At 39.4% G+C, this 24,069-nt stretch overlaps 1 protein-coding gene across 2 annotated transcripts in view; it reads left to right on the top strand.

The window, feature by feature from the left end:
• The window catches only part of CAPN6 (calpain 6), a 31,176-nt gene extending 7,343 nt beyond the window's left edge, over window positions 1-23,833 (top strand). For both annotated transcript variants that reach the window (XM_037134280.2, XM_053657450.1), the window contains 12 exons: window positions 2-181; window positions 14,831-14,962; window positions 15,956-16,164; window positions 16,651-16,843; window positions 17,404-17,597; window positions 17,852-17,929; window positions 18,032-18,218; window positions 19,881-20,003; window positions 20,193-20,395; window positions 20,963-21,084; window positions 21,448-21,584; window positions 22,182-23,833. In XM_037134280.2, the coding sequence (XP_036990175.2) occupies window positions 17-181; window positions 14,831-14,962; window positions 15,956-16,164; window positions 16,651-16,843; window positions 17,404-17,597; window positions 17,852-17,929; window positions 18,032-18,218; window positions 19,881-20,003; window positions 20,193-20,395; window positions 20,963-21,084; window positions 21,448-21,584; window positions 22,182-22,364 (1,926 nt within the window). In that variant the 5' untranslated portion in view covers window positions 2-16 and the 3' untranslated portion in view covers window positions 22,365-23,833. The remainder of the gene's footprint in view (window position 1; window positions 182-14,830; window positions 14,963-15,955; window positions 16,165-16,650; window positions 16,844-17,403; window positions 17,598-17,851; window positions 17,930-18,031; window positions 18,219-19,880; window positions 20,004-20,192; window positions 20,396-20,962; window positions 21,085-21,447; window positions 21,585-22,181) is intronic.
• The last annotated feature ends 236 nt before the right edge of the window (window positions 23,834-24,069 follow it).

Here is a 24,069-nt window from a genome sequence, read left to right as displayed (position 1 = left end):
GACATAGTTCAACACCATGGGTCCTCCTTTGAAGCTCTTCAAAAACCAGAAGTATCAGGAATTGAAACAGGAATGCATTAAAAATGGTATACTTTTTTGTGATCCAACCTTTTTGCCTGAGAATGATTCACTTTTCTACAACAGATTGCTTCCTGGAAAGGTGGTATGGAAACGTCCCCAGGCAAGTTTCTTTTTTTCAATTTCTTTCTCCTTTTTAAATCTCTTTCATTATAACTTCTTGGTCCACTATTTATCCCACTCACACAGCCTATTGCATATAGACCAAATTAGGAGACAGCTTTTAAATGGGAGGCTTTAAGAATCTGTGTTTTTGGCTGCCTATAGCTTGAAGAATCTTGAATTTTAGCTAAATTTTATCATATTTAGTAATTTTAAAAGAACAAAAAAAAATATCATGTTTATCTTCTCTGGAAGTTTATTTGAGTAAATATGGTGACTCAAAAAACTACATTCTTTACTGACTTTTCTATCACAGTGACTTCATGATAATCTCAGACCAGCAAGAGGAAAGTTCTTTATATATTGGGAATAAATGAAATGAACTCTATAGGGAAAAGATGGAGTTGCATTGGGTGAGGGAGGCTTATTTGCTGCTTTTTGGATACCATCACCCATATCCTCCCACAATTAGCAAAGTGGGATTCAAGTAGGACTGCAGCTCTTTCACCACCTATTAATGGTTACTGTGGTTATTTGTGGAACATCTGTATGTTGTCACCAAAGCATGTCTTTTTACCCTTTCACAAGAGGAAGCTCAGTACATAAAATTATAGGATGATGGGATCTGGAGAACAAATGATAATTTTGGTATATCTAAAGGGTATAACTGGATAGAAGGATATACTCTCAGGGTTCCTTCCCAAAGTGTATGACCAGGTATATAGACTACAGAGGACTGTTATAAAATGGAGAATCTTAAACCTTCAAAATATCCTGAACATTTTCTGATTCTATTCAATGACATACCTATTGTCATTGAATAGACAATGACACTATTATGGAACTATTGGGGCACTATTATGGAACTACCTCAGTAAGTACTTAAGGTCTGCCTCCTTCAATGAGTATGCTATCACTTTTTAGTTTAGTTTAAACTCCTAAGTAGAATTCTTAAAAGAGCAACTTCAGTTTATGTAGGTTGCTACCAGGAGGTGCCAAGATACATCAGTCACACTAAGGCTCTCATTTTCTGTGCAATTCAAAAAAGGGGGTATATTTTTTCAAATAAGTTTTCACTTTCCTGCTCTTCCTATTCTATTTATGGCACACCTATAATTCAAATGTTGGAATGTTTAAATTTTTCTGGAAGTTCCTAAGCCTCTCCTCATTTTTTTTTTTTGAATTTTGAATTCTTGTTTCTTCATTCTGTTCTGGGTGAATGTGTATTTCTTCCTTCTGGTCCAAACTGTTGATTTGAGTCCCAGTTTTCTTTCCTTTACTGTTGAGTCCCTGTATATTTTCTTTTATTTCACTTTGCATAGCCTTCACTTTTTCCTCTATTTTGCAATCATACTCAACCATTTCTGTGAGCATCCTGATTACCAGTGTTTTGAACTCTGCATGTGATAAGTTGGCTATCTCTTCATCACTTAGTTGCATTTTTTCTGGAGCCTTGATCTGTTTTTTTTTCATTTGGGCCATTGTTTTTCTCTTGGCACACCCGTTATGTAGTAAGGGGCGGAGCATTAGGTATTCACCAGGGCAGGGAGACCCACATTGCTGCATTGTGGTGCTGTATGTGGGGAAGGGATCCAAGAGGAGAAAAATGCCACTTGTTGGGCTCTTGGCTGGCTTTCAGTCACTTCCCCTGCTACCCACAAAGAAATCATATCCTTCTGGTCCTGATTCCTGGGTGGGGGGTTTGTGTATGTTCTGTTCCAGGACCCCCTTCATCACTTGATGAACTGTCCCATGAGGCTGGAAGTTTCTCCTGCTGCCGCAACTGCCCACATTTTTTCCGCTACGGGTTTTGAGGCTTTATTTTCCTGCACTGGAACCCTGGGTTGTATGATCTGTTTGGTTTCCCAGTTGTTCCTCTTGGTTTATGTGCACTCGAATGTGAGACTTCCCACTCAGCCAAAGTCTGCCTCGTGCTCTGACCCTCCAGCTGCCACCTTGCTATGAGTCCTCTCTGCCCCTTCTACCTGTTTGGATGAATGTTTCTTCTTTAACTCTTTGGTTGTCAGACTTCCATACAGTTTGGTTTTATGTTAGTTCTGGTTTTTTGTTTTTAAATTTGTTGTTGTCCTTCTTTTGTTTGTGCGAGGGGGCACAGTGTATCTAGGTACACCTTCATCTTGACCAGAAGTCTCACTTATTTGAAAAAATAATAAAGGAGAACTTCCCTAATATAGCAAAGAAAATAGACTTCCAGAAAATCCAGGAAGCTCAGAGAGTCCCAAAGAAGTTGGACACAAGGAAGCACACAATAAAGGCACATCATAATTACATTAGTTAAGATTAAAGAGATGGAGAGAATCTTAAAAGCAGAGAGGGAAAAGGAGACAGTTACCTACAAAGGAGTTCCCATAAGATTGTCAGCTGATTTCTCAAAAGAAACCTTACAGGCAAGAAGGGGCTGGAAACAGGTATTGAAAGTCATGAAAGGCAAGGACCTATATCCAAGATTATTCTATCCAGAAAAGCTATCATTTAGAATGGAAGGGCAGATAAAGTGCTTCCCAGTTAAGTTCAAGTTGAAGGAGTTCATCATCACCAAGTCCTTATTATACAAAATGTTAAACAGACTTATCTAAGAAAAAGAATATCAAAATTATGAATAGTAAAATGACAACAAACTCACAACTATCCATAACCAAACCAAAATTAAAAAAAAAACTAAACAAACAACCAGAACAGGAACAGAATCACAGAAATGAAGATCACATGGAGGATTATCAGCTAGGAGCAGGAGGGTGAGAATGGAGGAAAGATACAGGGAATAAGCATAAATGGTAGGTACAAAATAGGGAGTGGTTAAGAATAGTATAGGAAATGTAAATAACTTATGTGTACAATCCATGGACATGAACTAAGGGGGGTGATGTGGTTGGGATGGGTTTCAGGGTAAAGGGGAATAAGGGGAGGGAATGGGACAAGTGTAATAGCATAATCAATAAAATATATTAAAAAAACAAACAAGGGGGTATAAGGGGACTAAATGGCAATGGAAAAATACAATAAAGATTAAATCAATCAATTAAAAAACAAATATGGGGATAAATGATAATGGAAAAGATACCAAAAATACAATAAAAATTAAAAAATAAAATATAACCAGGAGCACTGAAATAAAGAATAAACTGACAGTAATCAGAGGGTGGAGCGGGATAATGGAGGAAAAGAGGGGAAGGGCCATCAAAGAACATATATAGAGGACACATGGACAAAGCCATAGGGGGTAGGGAGGACATGGGGGTGAAAATGGAGACAACTATACTTGAACAACAACAAAAATATTAAATAATAAAAAAGATGTCTCCTTTTAAAATTTGCTTTTCATTTTTTAATTAAAGTTTACTTTAAATATTATTTCATATTGGTTTCAGGTCTACAACTTAGTGGTTAGACAATTGTATACTTTATATAGAATTCGCCTTGATAATTCCAGTACCCACCTGGCACCACACATAGTTATCATAATATTATTGATTATATTCCCTATACTTTACTTATATCCACATCACTATTTGTGACCACTAATTTGTACTTCTTAATCCTTCCACCTTTCTTTCCCAGTCCCCCAACCTCTCTCTTCTTTAGTAACCACTAGTCTTCTCTCTATTTCTATGAGTATGTTTCAATTTTGTTTGTTCATTTATTATGTTCTTTGGATTCCACATATAAGTGAGATCATATGGTATTTAACTTTCTCTGACTAATTTATTTCACTTAACATAATAACCTCTAGGTTGATGTCTCAGTTTTTGCCCATAAAGTATGATAGCCATTGAAAGTATGAGACCTGGAGAAATCTCTCCATCAGAATGAATATTACATTCCTCTTGACTTTTATGTGTGTCCACTTGTTGACACCCCTGCATATCACTGACCTGCAATAAAATCTTGGAAATGTGAGTAAAATTCACTAATTAGTCACTAACTGAGTATGCAAAAAGGTAAGTTTTTTTTCTAGAAATGCATGAAGAAAATAGAGCTATATTTTCTGGAGCCACTCTTATGAATGGATGGTGATAATGAGGGGCACCATTCTTTTATAATACTTGGATATAATAGGGAGGAGATTAGTAAGGCATAAGTACCTGAAAAGGAAGCAGGAAATTGAGGGAGGTTTTTAGGGGGGTTAATGAATAGAACAGTAAACAATAAAGCAGAAGAGGTTGAAGTTGCAGAAGAAAGGAGGAATGATTGATGATTGCTGATTGGAGGAATGAATGTTTCCTAGAGGAGGTGGGAGGAGATGCAATGGACAGCAAAACTGCGAGCCAACATTAAGCCATTCCTTGGATGTGAATCAAGCCAATGGTGCTTCCTGTACTAGCCAGTCTTTTGACACATCCTTCTTCTGCCTTGGCTCAGTCCTTTGTGCTTTGCCTTCATATTCCAAATTCTGTGGATGGAATACTAGGTAGATTAGCAGGGAAGGAAAAAAATTTTGTAACCTTGGCAATAGTCCATCTTCCTTCCAAAGCAAGCAATTCCTCTTCAACAGTGAGGGAATGTCATAAAGAGAGGGTGCATGGGGATGGACAGAGAAGGAATAAGCATTTATAACATGCTTACTATGGGCCCAGATATTGTGTTTGAAGTTTCCTGTACATATTTTCATTTCATCTCAATTTGCCATGGCTTAGCAAGATATGTATCTAAAAAATCAATTTGATATCATTTTTTGTCACTTGCAAAATAAAGGTAGATAGTATGTCCATTTAGTGCATGAGAAAATTGGGCCTCAGGGAGATAAGAATTTTTCCAGGATCATATTGTTAACATGCTAGGATTTGATCCCACTTTTGACTGCAGAGCCCACATTAGTTTCTACCATGCTGATATTTTAGGAAAATAGAGTTGTATGTGTCTCTTTTGTTAAAACATACTTCTCTAATCAGTTCTACCACTGTCTTGATTTTGTATACCATAAATTGATCCATATTTTCCTTTTTAAAAGCATACAGTGAGCTTAGTCTTAATTAAACCCAAAGGGAGAAGCAGTTTGAAAACATTTATTGAATACATACTCTATGCCAGCTTCTGTACAAGATACAGACATGGCCTGGGGTGAGGTTCTTTCATTGCAGTTGAAGAGATAGATATTGAGCTATCAATGAGTTAAATAATAAATTAATGCCGATATAAGAAATGCTATTTTCAAGCATATAAATAATAAATCATGTAAGGTTCTGAAAAAAGAAAGATCACTGTGGATTGAAGTGGTTGGAGAGGGGACCTCTTGTGGGGAGTAAAGGAAATACAAGTTTCTGGACCACCATCTGAATCTCCTCAAAGAGCTTTGGATTCCTTTTCAGTCAGTGTAGAGGCCAAGCCTGTGGTCAAGAACAACGTTGATGTTCTCTGGCTTCCCATCAGGAAAGTCAAGAGACAGCCCTGGGCTTCTCTGAATTGGCTCAAGAAGACAAGATGGGTCATTGACTTTACCCACCTCATTGGCAAGATTGAAATCCTGGTCTGCATAGAAGCTTACATACTTTTTGTCCCTTTGCATGCCACATAGCCTTATATTCAACCAGGCCTATTTGAAAGTTTCTAAAATGGGAGAAGCATAATTAACCTAATATTTTCTGTCTCTTTCCTCTCCTGTGTTGAAAGGCCTCTGCCCTTATAAGCACCTGTGCCTGTAATCACTACTGCCAATTGAATTAACCAACACTAGTCAACTAATCAAGCCCCACCAGCCTAGGACATATTGAGTTCCCCTTATTCCCACTTGCTGCTTCCTTGCTATCTATTAAGGAGCCACTTTAGATAGAGTATTTTGCAATTATTTAACACCCATATCCTCTAGAGGAAAATATTTTTCCTTAATTCCTCCAGTGGCCCATGACCCTAGCCACTGTCATAGCTTACTAGGTGTACAGGTATATGGCCTGAGACATGTACTCCTGGACTTTCATGTCTTCCTGGGTCTTTAACATATAAAGTCTTATTAAGTTCTAATAGCTGAGTTTTAATTGAGTTGCAGTGTGATAATAAGACCGCAGGTAAGATTTTTATGCTGAAATCTGGCCACCACATTCCCATGGAAAATCTCTTCTTCAGCTCCTGCCAGCTACTCTCTGGCTTTTTTTCCTGAATGACTCATACTCAGTTACAATAGTGTGTTAAAGAAAGACACATCTAATCTCAAACTAAAATAGAGCAAAGCCTCATGAGGATTTGCACAGCTAACTGTGGGAGAAACAAGGGCACTTGCACAAGATCTTCTGTCAGTTCTGGTCAATTTCGAGCTCAGTTTTGACTACCATTGCTCTTGCCCATGTCTTCCACTAGGTAATACCTTCCCCACGGGCCATTTCACTACACTGGTTGGGAGGAGGGTAGTAAGGTTCTGGATTAAAGTAAAGAGGATAGGAATGGAAGGGAAAGGTTGATGAGAGGAGATGTTAGAAGTACAGGACACAAGCCTTGGTGATAGATTGCATATGAAGGAATGATAAAGGATGAAACACTTCTGTCTTTGTGCTAGGGGGAGGTGCTAACACCCAGTTGAATGTGACACCTCTGAACAGTAGTTTTGGCTTCAACTGTTCATAAATTTCATTTTCTTCCCATAGATTATGCCCTCCCAGTAGTCCTAAGTATTTTTCACTGTTGACACACTTGAATACAGTTGAATAAACCCATACTCTTTCCATTTATCCTACATTTATCTTAAATTCTGCTTTAAAATATTTACAGCTTTATCAAAATGCAACTTATATACTATAAAATTTATCTTTTTAAGTACATAATGCATTGTTTTTAGTAAATTTACAGAGCTTTGTAAATATTATTGCAATACAGTTTTAGAACAATTACACCATCTCAGTAAGATCCTTTGTGCACATTGAGTGAATATTGCATGAATATATAAATTCTTCCCAATAAAGCAGTTTGAAATTTATACTTCAAGTCTCCTAACAAAAGTTTGAAGGTTCAGATAAAAAGATATTATGTTGTGACTTGATTGTCTATGTTAGAAGTAGAAGTTGGGCTTAAGACCTTATTCCTGGGTTCCATATTCAATTTTCCTTGGAAGAGCTAGGAAGGAAGAGAATGTTTTACTGATGATAATATCTTCATGCAGAAGTAGAACTCCTCAGCAGGTAAAATGGACTCCTTGAGAGGCTGGCTCAACACTGGTCCCTGTGCCCAGGTTCATCTTTCAATGTCCTATCTAGAGATGGTTCAATACACCAAGGATAAGATAATGGCAACCTGGACTAGTTCACAAAGGCCACAGGTCCTGAATGGCAACCCTGAATCTTCTGGGACTACTTAGAGCCCTAGACTTAGTCATAATATACCTACTGCAGGGCTGATCTCACTTGTAGGTATCCATGCCACCATCCCTCCAGTACTGCTGGACCGTGCACATAGCACTTTAAAAAATATCTCCACTCTTCTGGCTTTCTAGGAATCCTTTCATTTTAATATGGTCCTTGAGGCTTACCCTGGACATCAATGTTTACTGTCATCAAATTTTACATGTGTTAAAAAGCCTACAGATGTGGATGTGGTAGGTGCAAAGGGAGCCACATAGAGTGACATGTACAGGGCCCCAAGAACTGTAATTGCTTGCCTCCTTCTCCCTTCTAGAGGTATCTGATAGAGGAGATGAGGTGAGGACAATGGGAAGGTATCTTAATGATCAGCTAAAAGAACATATTTCCTAGACAAGCTGCTTTCTTTGGAAGACTTTGGCTCAAGGATGGGGATATGCAGGGGCCATTCCTGGCTTTACTCTTAGTGCTTGACTTCCTACTTGTGTGTGTTTCCCCCTAAGAACATTTTGTCTTGACAAAAACCCAGTTAGAGGATTGGCACATAAACTGTGCCAACACAACTGGGACCCATTAGGGGCTCAACAATCTTCTCTCCCTTCCAAGGCACCCAAATATGTGACTATGTGAGGTGTGACGTCTCCCCCAACTCCACTCCCTACCACTTTTAGATTTGCATTGGCTCATAACCCTTTACCCTTTTTATCTCCTTAGCATATTTCTAGTTTTTCACTTCCTTAAAGAAGTAGAAAACATGGCTTAAAAAGATTTGCTTCCAAGTTTCACATCATGGTTGTGAAATAAAGAATAGATTGGTTGATATATGTTGTATTAAATTGGGAAAATTAAACCTTACTAATGAGGAGCCTGGAACCAAAAGCTAAGACATGATTCAAGAAAGTCTTTTATAATGGTGGAGAGCTTTCTAAGTGTTAAGCAAAGAAGCATAAAACATTGTAATGGATAACTGAAAGGAGGTTGCATCTCTGTCCCTGAAAAGTTGCACAGGGGGTGCTTTCAAGATGGTGATGGAGTAGGACGGAGCAGATACCAGTTCCTAGTACAAAAGGGAGAGAAACCAGTCTGATAGGAGGAGGAGAATCCAGCAAGCCAGCAGTTGCCAAGCATATATGAAAATTGGGACCAGAAACCTCCACGGTCATGGAGGAACCAGACAGTAGGGAGAGAGCAGTGGTACAGTAGTCTCAGGGACAGAGCAAAGAGAAATAGTGGGGATCTCTGCAGGTGCATGGTTGGGGAACAGCGCCCAGTGGAGAAAACCCAAGGGCGCCTGGGACAGCATTCAGCGCCCAGACGGCTCCCTACCTGGGATTTTTTGGCTGGGCCAGCAAAGTGGCCCAGGCAAAGAGGTGTGGAAGGGATTTCAGCCTGCGCACAATTTGGGGGACTAGTCGCCTGGACACCCAGTGTATCTGGGCGAGTGCCTGACGGCGCCTAGGCCAAAGTTCAGCGCCCCGAAAGCTCCCTCCCTAGGATTTTTGGGCTTGGACATGCCAAGAGGCCCAACCAGAGGGGAGCAGAGGAGATTTCAGCCTGCACACAGTTCTGGGTCCAGCGCCTGGCATGGGGCTGCTCCATCCCTAGGTTTTTTCAGCTGAGGTTGGCCAGGGGACCCAGACAAACACAGGAGAAGAAGGGATACACACCACGAAGTGCGCCATGATTTGCGCACAGAGTTTCTAGGTCGGCGCCCAGTACTCAGATCGGCTCCTAGCTTCCAGTCCACCCCCCTCAGACTATCTGGAAGCCCCAGGTGCTGAGGGGTCTTGGGGAAAGAGCTGAGACACTCAACTCCCTCCCTTTCTGGCCAAGCAAGGTGGGGTGCCAGGAGAGAATGTTTGATAGAGTTTGCAGTGAGGGTGCTAAGGACAAAGGGCCCCAACCAAGGACTCTGTGGTTGCCAGCCCAGGAGAACTGAGAGGTACAGTGTGGGGCTCTGAATCCAATAGACACAACAGTCTGGTCTGCTCCACACCCAGCTTGGCAGTGAACCCAAGATTGGGCAGAGGGCCTAGAACTTCCCCACAGAATGGGGGCAGGTCTGTGCTCAATCCCCAGGGAACCAGGCAATTAGGCTGGTGCAGGTGCCCGCAAAGACAGCAAACCAGCCCATGGCGGTAATCCCTGGGAGTGGAGCACTGTGAGGAAGTCCTAGTTCCCCATTGTAGGGAGCTGGGGAGAGGCACCAAGTGTCTGGATCCTGAGAGGGGCTAGCTGAAAAAAATCACAACAATGGACCCTCAGCCAACTGCAACCAGAAAAACCGGTTTGGCTAGTTTGAAGCCAACAAGTGACATTTCCTTTTTTGTTGTTGTTTTTGGGGGATTCTTTTTATTTGTGTGTTTTTTGTTTCTTGTTTTTGTGGGGTTTTTTTTACTTTATTTTATTTTTATTCTTTTTTTTTTTTTTACTTTTCTTCCTTTTCCATTTCTTTTCTTTATCTTTTTGCTTTTTTAAAGTAATCTGTTATTTCTTTTAAATTTTATTACTGTTTCATCTTTCCATACTTATGTCCTCTTTTCTGTTTTATTTCTTTTTCTTTTCTTTCTAAACTTATTGCTCTTTCTGCCATTCCCCTACCATTTTTCTTCTTTTTTCCTTTTATTTCTTTCCTTGTCATTTCTTTCTTTTACCCACAAGAGTCACAATCAACTTGAAAATATGAAAAGACCAGAGCTGGACCCATAGAAGAGGACTCCCATTAGTAAAGTCAGAGAGACAAATTGCACATTGCTGTAGGAGAGAAGCCAAAAGTTGCTGTATATTTGAGTAGGTAGAAGCAGAGAATGACAGGATAACCAAAAGAGATTGCACCACTAAAATTCACAGGCATTCCACCACAAAAGTTCTCACCATAAACCCAGGGTGTCAAAACACATTAATCTAAGAAGCTGAGGCTAACAAGAAGAGTCTCACAAACAATAAAAAGACAAAGAAACAATCCCCAAATGAAAGGAAAGGAGGAACCCTCAGATGGGTGTTAGATGAAATAGAGGCAAGTCAACTATCAGATACTGAATTCAAAGCACTGGTTATCAGAAAGTTCAAAGAGCTCACAATCAGCTACCAGAAACTACAGGGGAGCTACAAAGGTCTCACCTCGAACTATATCAACATGAAAAAGGAAATGCAAATTATTAGCAAGGGCCAAGAGGAAATGAAGAATACAATTTCTGAATTAAAAAAACACAATAGAAAGCATTAAAAATAGGGTAGATGAAACAGAAGCTTGGATTAGTGAATTGGACGACAAAGTAGAAAGCATCTCACAGAAAGAACAGGAAAGGGAAAAGAGGCTCAGAAAGAATGAAGAGGAAGGAGCTACTACCTTTTGCAACAACATGGATGGAACTGGAAAGGATTATGCTGAGTGAAATAGGCCAGGCATTGAAGGACAAATACCATATGATCTCACCTTTGACAGGAAGCTAAAGAATAAAACAAACAAGCAAACAGAATAAAAACAAAGACGCTGAAATAGAGAACAAGTGGGCAGCGACCAGAGGGGAGAGGGAAGGGAACTTAAGGGGAAAAAGGGGGAGGGATTTTGAGGAACAAGTATGAAAGACACAGAGATGAGGACTGGGGGGGGGGAATGGGAGGGAGGGGGGGAGACCGGGCGGGGGGGGGGGGGAAGAGAAAAAAATGTACTTGAAAAGTAACTAAATAAAATTTAATATTTAAATAAATAAATAAATAAATAAATAAATAAATAAATTATGAAGGTTTAGAAAAAGAAAAAAATGAAGAGGGATTAAGAGAAATGCAAGACAATATGAAACGTAATAATATCTGAATAATAGGAATACCAGAAGGAGAAGAAGAACAAGGGATAGAAAACATATTTGAAAGAGTAATGAGAGAAAATTTCCCTAATTTGATAAAAGAAAAAGTCACACAAATCCAGGAATCACACAGAGTCCCGTTCAAGAGGAACCCAAGGAGGCCCACTTCAAGACACATCATCATCAAAATGTCAAAATTCCAAGACAAAGAGAGAATCTTAAAGGCAGCAAGGGAGAAAAAAGAAGTAACATACAAGGGAGCTCCAGTAAGGTTAGCTACTGACTTCTCAATGGAAACAGTCCAAGCAAGAAGAGAATGGCAAGAAATATTCCAAGTAATGAGAAACAGAGGCCTACAACCAAGGCTACTTTACCCAGGAAGGCTCTCAATCAAGATAGAAGCCCAAATAAAGAGCCTCCAAGACAAAAGGAGTCTAAAAGAATTTGCTGCCACCAAGCCAGCTCTACAAGAAATACTAAAAGGACTGCTTTAGGGAAAGGAAGGAAAAGAGACAGACAGAGAGGAACACAGGTACAAAAATGGCAATGAATAAGTACCTATCAATAATAACCTTAAACGTAAATGGATTAAATGCTCCAATTGAAAGACACAGAATAGCTCAGTGGATAAGAAAGCATGACCCACACATATCCTGCCTACAAGAGACCCACCTCAGGACAAAAGACCATCACAGACTAAAAGTGAAAGGCTCAAAACAAATTTTTCAAGCAAATGGACAAGGAAAAAAAGCTGGGGTAGCAATTCTCATATCAGACAAAATAGAATTCAAAAAAAGGGCCATAAAGAGAGACCCAGAAGGTCACTTCATAATACTCAAGGGAAGAATCCACCAAGAAGACATTAACATCATAAATATATATGCACCCAACATAGGAGCACCAAAATATATAAAGAAAATCTTAGAGGAATTCAAGAAAGATATAGACAGCAACACAATTATAGTGGGGGATTTTAACACCCCACTATCAAAAATGGACAGAACTTCCAAACAAAATATCAACAAAGACATTGCAGCATTAAAAAACACCCTTGATGAAATAGACCTAACTGATACATTCAGAGCTCTTCACCCGAAAGAAGCTAAATACACATTCTTCTCAAATGCACATGGAAAATTCTCAAAGATAGACCACATGATAGGATACAAAACAAGCCTCGACAAATTCAAGAATATTGAAATCATACCAAGCATTTTCTCTGACCACAAGGGACTGAAACTGGAAACCAACCCCAAAGGAAAAAATCCAAAGCACCCAAAATCATGGAGACTGAATGGTATGCTATTAAACAATGAATGGATCAAGAATGAAATTAGGAAAGAAATCAAAAAGTTTCTGGAAACAAATGAAATTGATCTCACAACAACCCAAAACTTATGGGACACAGCGAAGGCAGTCCTGAGAGGTAAGTTTATAGCAATACAGGCCTACCTAAAGAAGATACAAATATTTCAAACAAACAACCTTACTCTATGCCTGCAAGAACTCGAGGAACAACAAGAAAAAGAGCCCGAAGCAAGTAGAAGGAAGGAAATAACCAAGATCAGAGCAGAACTAAATGACATAGAGACTAAAAGCACATTTTTAAGGATCAATGAATCCAGGACTTGGTTCTTTGAAAAGATAAACAAAATACACAAGCCTTTAAGTAGGCTCATCAAGAAAAGAAGAGAGAAGACACAAATAAACACAATCAGAAATGAAAGAGGAGAGATTACAACTGATACCACAGAAATAGAAAGGATTGTAAGAAATTACTATAAAGAACTGTATGCCAAGAAATTTGAAAACCTAGGGGAAATGAACACATTTCTAGAAAAATATAATCTCCCAAAACTCAATGAAAGAGAAGTAGAAAACCTGAATAGACTAATATCAGCAAAATAAATTGAAGCAGTAATCAAAAAACTCCCATCACACAAAAGCCCCGGATCAGATCGGTTCATAGGAGAATTCTACAAAGCATTTAAGGAAGAGCTAACCCCTATTCTTCACAGACTATTCCAAAAATTCCAAAAGGATGGAAAAATCCCAAACTCCTTTTATGAAGCCAGCATCATCCTAATTCCAAAACCAGATAGAGATACAACAAAGAAAGAAAACTTCAGGCCAATATCACTGATGAACATAGACACTAAAATCCTCAACAAAATATTGGCAAATCGCATCCAACAATATATCCAAAAGATTGTACACCATGACCAAGTTCGATTCATCCCAGGGATGCAAGGATGGTTCAATATTCACAAACCAGTAAATGTAATACATCACGTAAACAAAAGCAAACACAAAAATCACATGATCATATCAATAGATGTGGAAAAAGCTTTTGATAAGGTACAACACCCATTTATAATAAAAACACTCAGCAAAGTGGGAATAGAGTGAGCATTCCTCAATATAATAAAGGCCATATATGAGAGACCTACAGCCAATATACTCAATGGGCAAAAACTAAAAGCTTTTCCACTAAGATCAGGAAGAAGACGAGGATGTCCACTTTCACCACTTCTATTCAATATAGTTTTGGAAGTTTTGGCCACAGCAATCAGGCAAGAAAAGGAAATAAAAGGCATCCAAATAGGAAAGGAGGAAACAAAATTGTCACTGTTTGCAGATGACATGATAGTGTACATGGAAAATCCTATAGACTCTACACAAAAACTGCTCGACCTAATGAATGAATTTGGCAAGACAGCTGGATACAAAGTCAATATCCAGAAATCAAAGGCATTTTTGTATACTAACAATGAATCAGCAGAAGCAGAAATCAAGGGAAAAATCCTATTCAATATAGCAAAAAGAAAAATAAAATATCTGGGAATAAACCTAACTAAGGAGGTAAAAGATCTGTATGCAGAAAACTACACAGCCCTGAAGAAAGAAATCAAGGAAGACACAAACAAATGGAAACATATACCTTGTTCATGGATTGGAAGAATTAACATCATCAAAATGTCCATACTACCCAAAGCAATATACACATTCAGTGCAATACCTATTAAAGCACTGTTGCCTTTGCTTTATGTTAGGAAAGATATTTATGAAAAAAGTTTCCTAAATAATTTTCCTAAAGAGGGAGAAGCATTTAGGTTTACTTCCACCAGGCCTCATCTCAAATTTAGTCACCTTACTAAGCACAAGGGTCTCAGAAAATCTCATTCTGACAAATAGGATCAGAATATAATGTGCTAACCCCTAGTTCTTCTCTTTAAAAGCTCACTGCTATGCTGAAAACTCTTCCAAACCCCAGTGATAGCTATGTCTGAAAGCCCTGACCAGCACATCTCATCCTGTTTCATCGCATCCTTTTCTTCCATTTCTTCTGCCACTTCCCCACATTATCCTTTTCCCGTGGAGATGACATACTGCTTTGTGGTTTTCCTCATAGCCCCCAAACTTCCCTTTTATTTCACCTGGGGGTGTTCTTTGACCCCCACCTCTTCTATCCTTCCTAGATGAGCTCACATTGACTCTTTGGAAATACTTCAAAGACTCTTAAACCAATGTTTATACACACAGGACATCTGTGATGACCCCCGTCTGATTGTGGGTAACATCAGCAACCACCAGTTGATCCAAGGAAGACTGGGGCACAAGCCAATGGTCCCTGCATTCTCCTGTTTGGCTGTTCAGGAGTCTCACTGGACAAAGGTATTGTGTCTCCTATGGGACCTCACTCAGTTTCGAGCTTCTCTTCTTCAATAATTTCGGAAAAAGTCAGCTCATAACCTTCTAGATTGTCTACTTCTTGAAGTCAGTATTAACTAGGTAACTCCCCTCCATTTTATTATGAGATTTTTTAACAAATACAGAGAGTTGAAAGAATTTTACAGTAAACACTCATATATTCAGAGTATACAATTAATGTTTTACTTTATAAGCTCTATCACATATATTGATTGATCTTTTGTCATTTGTAGTGCTTTGACCCAATAGCTCTGCCTAATTTTATTCTTTGTACCTACTGGGATATAAAGCTAGTAGGGGCCAGGAATAACTAAAATGTGACAAAGATGAAAGTAGATCTTTGAAAAAGTTCTAACAAATTATTAAGAGTACAATTTGGGGGGGGACATTTAAAGTTCAGGGCAATAAAGTCTTGATTTGGGACAAAATTAGAGCATTTTCTTCAGAAAAATAATTTTAGTAGATTAATGGGTAATTGTATAGAAATGTAGGTTTTACTTAAGTTGTGAATTAACTCTATATTCTATAGAATGTACATGAAATCTCTAGGATGGACTTTTAGAAACTGAAACCACAGGAAGTCTTGCATTTTGACTAAATTTAATTTTCAAAATGCCTTGGTTATGTGGTTAAACATACAATCATGAATATGTTTATGTACACAGTTTCTTATAATCGAGTTTGTAGATTATCTGTGGTAAATAATTTAACCCCTAACTGACTGCCCCCAGTAACTCTCTATGTATTCAGGACAGACATGGTAATACTGTCCTCAGTAAAACTGAATGGGGAAAGCAATAGTTGTGGGGAAAATGCCCTATCTAGGACTTACCAATCTAGATCCAAACCAGATGTATTTATTGGGCTTCCTGTTGCCACATTGGAAGTCAACTGTAATCTTACTATTCGGATGTAGTCCAGTAAATAATAGTTGAGTGAATATTCTTATATTTCCAGACAATTCCCAACCATAAGGAACAGGACTGGGACCCTCGAAAACTAGATAAATATGCTGGGATATTTCGCTTCCGTTTCTGGCATTTTGGAGAATGGACTGAGGTGGTGATTGATGACTTGCTACCCACCATCAATGGAGATCTGGTTTTCTCTTTCTCCACCTCCATGAATGAGTTTTGGAATGCTCTATTGGAAAAAGCTTATGCAAAGTAAGGAGTGGGGGTTGACTAACACGAGGAAAGAAAGGCCATATATTTTCATGGGACTTCTTTTTTCCCCTTAGTTTAAACTGAGTTAGATCCAAGTCAGATACAAGACATTGCTTTGGACCTCAAAATGTTTCTAAGAAATCCTAGATTATAGAAAACTCAGCCGTTCTGGTTTCTATTAACCCTCATCTGCTCCTAGGTGTCCCCTCCTGTTGCTTATCTGCAAATGACATGGTATTATGACCTTCAATTTTCTTCTTGTCTAGTATTTCCCTGTAGTAAGAAGTTTCTACATGGACTGTCCTAGACACACATAGCCTAAGCCTAGAAATGTCTGACTAAAAGATCAAAATAACTCTCATGTCATACCTAGAGAAAAACCAGATAGTAAAGTCTACGTGGAAGGAGACTGTTCTAATTCTTGGGACAACATATCCTTAACCTGGAAAAAATTTTACAAAGATAACTTTGTATATTTGTTCCCAGGCTGCTTGGCTGTTATGAAGCCCTTGAGGGTTTGACCACCACTGATGTCATAGTGGACTTCACTGGCACACTGTCTGAAACTATTGATATGCAGAAGGGAAGATACACAGAGCTTGTTGAGGAGAAGTACAAGCTCTTCAGAGAACTGTACAAAACATTTACCAAAGGAGGTCTGATCTGTTGCTCCATTGAGGTTTGTATTCACCAAAAACAACCACTCTTAGCCCATTTCTTACAGGAGAGACTACAAAATCTAATAGGGAATATTACCTTTACTCTGGATATTCATGAAAAGCCATTTTGGGACTCAGAATGCTAACAATATACATTGATCCTTGGCACAGACTGAGGAGCTTTAACTATCCTTTTGTCCCAGTCATCCTGCTGGGAACCAACCCAGCATTTGAGTTGATGTAAATAGCCTCTGCTAAATCATCCCTTCTGTGTTAGTTCCTGGATGTTGAGGTTATAGCTTTTTTTGCTCAAGGAGTAAACCAGCTGTACCGAATTTTAATGCTGTTCATATGAATGTAGTACTGTGGGTAATTTGAATCTGCATTGTTTAAGTGAATTGTTATATTAAGCTCTTTATCTTCTCCTTTACTTGCTCTGTGTCAATTTAGGTGTGGATTACATTTCTATCTGTATAAGGAGAACTTACATTAACCATACTAATGTAAACAAATCAAGGAAGATGACATGTCTTTGGGTGTCCCAGTTCTTGTGCTCTTACATATCTTTCTTTGCTCTCAGTCTCCCAATCAGGAGGAACAAGAAGTTGAAACTGATTGGGGTCTACTGAAGGGCCATACCTACACCATGACTGATATTCGGAAGATCTGTCTTGGAGAGAGACTTGTGGAAGTTTTCAGTACTGAGAGACTATATATGATTCGCCTGAGGAATCCCTTGGGAAGACAGGAATGGAGTGGTCCCTGGAGTGAAATGTGAGTGCCATTCCATATGACTACTACATCTCCGAAGCCTTATAGATCTCCCAAATTCATTCGCCAAATTGCTAGTGGGCTGTTAATACTCAGTGACATCTGTGGGCTCTTTTTAAACATGAGATTTTTGATTCAGCTAGAGATAAAGCAGGCCCAGGCTTCATGCATTCTATTTCTTAGGCATATTGCTTACTGTAGCAAGTCAATGGCAAACATAAGGTCTTATCCATTTTTTTTTGTTCATTTGTTTTAAGTTCTGAAGAGTGGCAGCAACTGACTGCAGCAGATCGCAAAAACCTGGAACTTGTTATGTCTGATGATGGAGAGTTTTGGTGAGAAGTATTCTGTGCTAAGGGGATTGTGGCTTCTACATGCAACTAAAGAGGCAGGTATTAAGAGCCATCTTGATTTTTTCCTGTACTCATAACTTTCAGGATGAGCCTGGAGGACTTTTGTTGCAACTTTCATGAACTGAATGTCTGCCGCAATGTGAACAACCCCATTTTTGGCCGTAAGGAGCTAGAATCGGTGGTTGGATGCTGGACAGTGGATGATGATCCCCTGATGAACCGTTCAGGAGGCTGTTATAACAACCGTAATACCTTCCTCCAGAATCCTCAGGTTTGTATCAATTCTTTATGTTTGCCTTCAAGTTATGAAGGCAATAGGAACCCAAGCTCATCTTAGATTATTTCTTTGACATCACTTCTTCCATTTGTAGCTATTGTGCAATATTTATCAACCAAGATGTCTAGAGATTGGCCCAGATGCTGGTAAAGCATGACAGACTGTCTCTGTAGGGATGTACCTTAACAACATTATAAATCTGAGCTCTCTCCTCTGGCTACCCCTATCCTTACTATATTTCTGAGTATGTCTCTTTGATACCCCCCTACCACCACTTCCTTCTGATGGTCCCACACTGGAAAGAAGGGATCTTCTCCCAGAAGCTTTCTCAATTTATTTTCATGTTTCCCTGCCCAACTGTTCTCTTGGGTGCGCATTTACTAAATGTGTTCTCTTTCTCATTCAGGTTATTCTTTTGAACTCCATCATTATGCTTCTCTTTTCTAATTTAGAACCAGGTCATTTCCCTCAAGATTTGAATAGCTACCCTACCAATGACCTCATTTCATCTATCTCCCATTTACAATGCCCTTCCAGGTGACATATTAGGGCTCAAGACTAGGAACAACTCAAAGCAAAAATAATCCAAACAGCCAAAGCTGGAATCTATAATAACCTTGATGGTTTTATCCCCCAATGTACTGATGAGCTAATCCACAGGAAAAAAGAATTTTGACTGTGTTGTGGCATTACACGGGTGTGTATTTTCTTTGCATGGACCTCACTGTCAGGCATTTTGAATGATACAATAGGTAGTGGCCTAATTTATTTAACTCTTATTTTCTCCACCCCTTTTATTTTAATTGTTCCTAAAGAAAAGAAAGGTCCTATTACTACCTCCCTATACCTCCATTTACAACACTGGAAATGTTTTAAGTATCAAGCACATATACCAATCTGAGGAAATGACACTTTGGGCTTCACTGTTAAGTGTTATGATTGGCTTTTGGGGGTCTTGAAAGCCAATAGTTCTGCATATGTTCTCCATTTCTTTCTTGCTACAGAGAGGGATAGCAGAAGGGAAGCAGGGAGGGAGAATAGGAGGAGGGGAAGAAAAAGAATTGTAGAGAAAGACCAAAAGAGAAATCTGATGTCTTTTTAGTTTTACTTCCCAGTGACACCATGATTCTCCAGTTGCACAAGTTTGCAACTATCCTAAAACAGTGATATCAAACCATCAATTCTCAAGGAAGTTGATCCAGCCCTTTCAGAAGCCACACATCTGGGCAGGCAATAGGAGGTTAGCCTAGAGTGATGCTATACTGTCAGATTAAGTTAAACAAGAATACTTTCTGCCTTTATATATTCTATAATTTTTCTGTGTACAGCTTTTAAAAGCAAGAGGGCAATAATAAAAACAAAAACACCCAAGATTTTATGAAAAACTTATTACAACAAAGCATCTTTTCATTGCTATCAAAGGTCTAGGCATGAAGTAATCTCTCTCAATACATATTGAATGCCATAGGGAAAATCAAGTATCATGATCTACACTTATCAAGTAAATAAATTATCCAAGGCCTCATATTGTGGTCAATGGGAAAGCCCAGAAAATAACCCATTTCTACTTCCCAAAGTAGAGTTTTCTTCCCTGAAATTTGAACTGGCTTATCTGAAATGGAAGTGCTAAGTTCCTTATTGGCCCTTTTCCCTTAGTACATCTTCACTGTGCCTGAGGATGGGCACAAGGTCATCATGTCACTGCAACAGAAAGATCTGCGTACGTACCGCCGCATGGGAAGACCTGACAATTACATCATTGGCTTTGAGCTCTTCAAGGTAAGAATGGGCATTTGAAGAAGAGAGAATGGTGGCAAATGGAATAAAAAATTAGGATGGCTTGGGGTTAGGAGAATTAAGAAACATCCAGAGATAATGAAAGCAGAGGGCCTAGTATCTTCTAACAACAACAACAAAAAAAACTGTGACTTGAATGGAGTGGACCATTTTATTTTACTTTATTTCCAGGTGGAGATGAATCGCAAATTCCGCCTTCACCACCTGTACATCCAGGAACGTGCTGGAACTTCCACCTATATTGACACTCGTACTGTGTTTCTGAGCAAGTACCTGAAGAAAGGCAACTATGTGCTTGTCCCAACCATGTTTCAGCATGGCCGCACCAGCGAATTTCTCCTGAGAATCTTCTCTCAAGTGCCTGTCCAGCTCAGGTTCAGTTTCCTTGGACAGCCCTGCAAACTCCAATTCTCTGTTTTGCCTCCAGTTCCCCCTTCCCTCTCCCTGTATGCAGTACTCAAAGGGACAATTTTTTTCATAATTTTAGTTAAATGATATTATGGTAGTAGAAATATTTTTTAAAGTGGGGTTATAAGAAATTCCCCAGTGGGGGATCTGAGCTTGAAAGCTCTGACCTGCCTTTTAAGGGTAACAGACCTATAGCCTAAGATTTTCCACTTATATTTTATATTCTCTTCTCTGGATGACACTCTCTCCTCTTAAATAGCTGGCCCTCCTCACTGTTCCTCTATTATGTTCTAAGTGCTGGGTAACCAAAGCTACCTTTCACCCCAACCCTGCCTTCTTTGATCTTTATCTGCTGGTCCTTAAAGCAAGGGGAAAGGAAAACATAGTCATCAAATGTAAACCATGTCTGAGGAGAAATGAGCTAGGTCACTTAGTGTTTCATGCTTTTTAGCAACAATGTCTGCTTTGGCAAGCCTATCTCCTCATCAAAGGGCACTAATCATCAATAACATGTTTTCTTTTTGATGTTCCAGGGAACTGACTCTGGACATGCCCAAGATGTCTTGCTGGAACCTGGCTCGTGGCTACCCAAAGGTAGTTACCCAGATAACTGTTCACAGTGCCGAAGGCCTGGAGAAGAAGTATGCCAATGAAAGTAAGAACTGCAAGGTTGTCTGGGAAAGAAAAATTTACTTCCATTTTTTGCATGTGTGATTAGAAAAGATGGTCACAAATGATTCTCTCCAGTGGAATTTTCAGTCTAGAGCATTTTGCTATGATCTCAACCATAGCAAAATGGAATGTAAAATTCTTTGGGCAAGGCCTATATAATATTCATTTTTATATTCCTTTATAAAATTTAGAAAAGACTAGGGAATCAGGAACAAAAGACCTAGATTATTCTGGTACCCTACTATTGTGGTCAAAGTCCCAAAATAGATTTAGTGAGATTGTTTCTTGATTACCTGAAAAGTGAACTTTAATAATTGTCTTAAAAACAAATGTCACTTTGATCCAGCTGTGAACCCCTATTTGGTCATCAAGTGTGGAAAGGAAGAAGTCCGTTCTCCTGTCCAAAAGAATACTGTTCATGCCATTTTTGACACACAGGCGATTTTCTACCGAAGGACCACTGACATTCCTATTATAGTGCAGGTAAGAATGTGACTAGAAAACCAGAGTGGCTCATATTTAGTATCAGATAGTTGATTATCCCAAGTGCTTTGCATATGTCTAGTATATAAAGCAAGGATTAACCTGTTTTTGTTAGTTTGTTTGTATCATACTCAAAGACACTTCCTACCAGGCACAGATATTGACTTACTTATTATTAATACCCATCCTAAATGGCTTATTTTCCATTTATTTTATTGTTGGCAGAAGCCCTCATGCTCACAGGTACACATTTTTAACACTTGCACTATAAAATCCCATGAGGGAAATGAATGCCAGTTCAGATAACCTTGTTTTTGATGCATCAAGATGGACTGCTAGTTTGGTTGTCCTTCTCACTTAATGCTTCTGACCAGCTGTGTTTAGGTAGCCATCTCATAAATTAAGGTTGATGCTCTTGAGCTCTGCTTGCTGGGTTTTCATCACTATTTGAGAAATCTTCCCTCAGCCTAACAGGAGAGATCATCTATTATTTTTTAAACAAACATTTCCAAGCTCAGTATTAGGTTCTAGATGCCATTGGGAAAAGTCCAATCTCACAGACAGTTGCTCACCTTCTCTCTCAACTTGTCTCTTCAGGTGTGGAACAGCCGAAAATTCTGTGATCAGTTCTTGGGACAGGTTACTCTGGATGCTGACCCCAGTGACTGCTGTGACCTAAAGTCTCTGTACCTGCGTAAGAAGGGTGGTCCAACTGCTAAAGTCAAGCAAGGCCACATCAGCCTTAAGGTTATTTCCAGTGATGACCTTACTGGGATCTAAATCTGCAGCTCCAAAAAACCCTGGCAGCTTTCCATCCTTTTATTTTCTGTCAGGTGCCATATTTTATCTCAGATTCATAATCTTTTGAAAGAAAGAAATTAATAGTAATTAACTTTTCCTTTCTTCTGATAAGTTCCCCAATACCTCCCGATCCAAGTAGCATCAGTAGCCACATAACCTATATACCTCCAGCAGATGGACAGGGGGCGGTGACAGTCAACCAGAGATCATAAAGACATTTGCCAATAAAAAAATCTCTGGAGCTTCCAGGGGTGAGATTCAAGCAGAACAACAACAGCCTGGCTACCCTATAGATGTCTTCACTGCTGTCAGGTATCCATTGTATCTCTTCTATAAGAGCATGTTGAAGAAGGAGATGGGGTGATCATGGCCAAGCTGGTCTAGCCTGATATCCCAGCTCCTAACTGAATACTACAAATGACCCAGCAGCATTTTATTCAGCAACCAGAACCTGCTTATAAGTCCCCAGTCCTTGCTGCCACCACCACCACTACTATCAACACCATCATCATCACCACCTCTGGAAAGTGTAGTCCTGCCATAACCTAAGTCATCCCCACAGTATGTTTTACCTTCATGTTGAGGAAGCTCCTTAGGTGCTTAATCAAGAGCTGGAGTTCATTGAAGCCTAGTAAATGGGAAGGGCCTGAGCTCCAGCTCAATGGAAGCCAGCTGTGTGCTACAAGGGGAAAAGTGTAAGAAATTGCAATGGGAGACAAAACCTTGATCGCCCACCCATCCATACACACCTACACTCACACACTCGCATGTGATTGCACACCAACTATGGTTCAGGAAGTCAGTGGGCAAGAGGAAGAATGAATAAGTGCCACACACCCTGAAAGGATAAGAAAATCCATCCAGGCATAATACAGCCAGTTTTGGGCCCCTAACTGCAATGTGAAACCTCCTGCTGCTGCTAGGTTTACAAACAATCCCATTGTCTTGTGCCTTCTAATATTTTATCATTGGTACTGAAGACCCCACCTGAAACCTTCAGACTTTGATCCCAGCCAAGGCCCCTCAGGTATTTTTCTCAGCTGAGAAGCTTCACCCCCTGGGGGTGTTCATTTGCCCTCTTATTTTTTCAGTACTTCTACAGAATTTTCTCTACGGTCAGTTGTTCTGAAATGTTCTTCCCTCCATCTCATCTATCAACATTCTACTCCTCCTTTAAGGCCCAGCATAAATGCCATCTCCTCAGTGAAACTTTTCTTAGCCCCCAAATCCCCATCTCCAAAAATATTTCAATGCTTCTGCAATGATAAAAAAAAGGATCATAGTTGTGGTACCTAGTCTAGTCCAGCACATATTCATTTAAAAATATTTTGTAGGGTAATTTTTAGCTTGCTCATTTCCTATAATGTTTTTCAGCCTGTTACTTCTGCAGTGCCTTTACCACACTGCCTTGCATAATCCAAACCACAATAAAATTCACATTCAATACATTTACCAGTTTTGACTTGATTTGATGGTGAAGAAGAGATGGCAAGAGTGTCCCCTTATTGTGACTTCTTTCAGAGGCACTAGAAGCAGGGGTGGTGATACTTTTTGCAACCTGACTCCAGGTACAAGTCTGATGAATGCAGAGGCATTGATTGCATTCTGATGGTACACTCCTTCATCCAGGTTGGAAGGTGGGATATAATTGAAAGAATGGAGAGGGGACTCTCTTCTATTCTGT

This window comes from Artibeus jamaicensis, unplaced genomic scaffold, assembly GCF_021234435.1.
Source record: "Artibeus jamaicensis isolate MK-2021 breed Jamaican fruit bat unplaced genomic scaffold, CSHL_Jam_final scaffold_461, whole genome shotgun sequence".
Lineage (NCBI taxonomy): Eukaryota > Metazoa > Chordata > Mammalia > Chiroptera > Phyllostomidae > Artibeus > Artibeus jamaicensis.
Note: the sequence above shows the minus strand (reverse complement) of the source record. Positions and strands in the feature narration are given on the sequence as shown.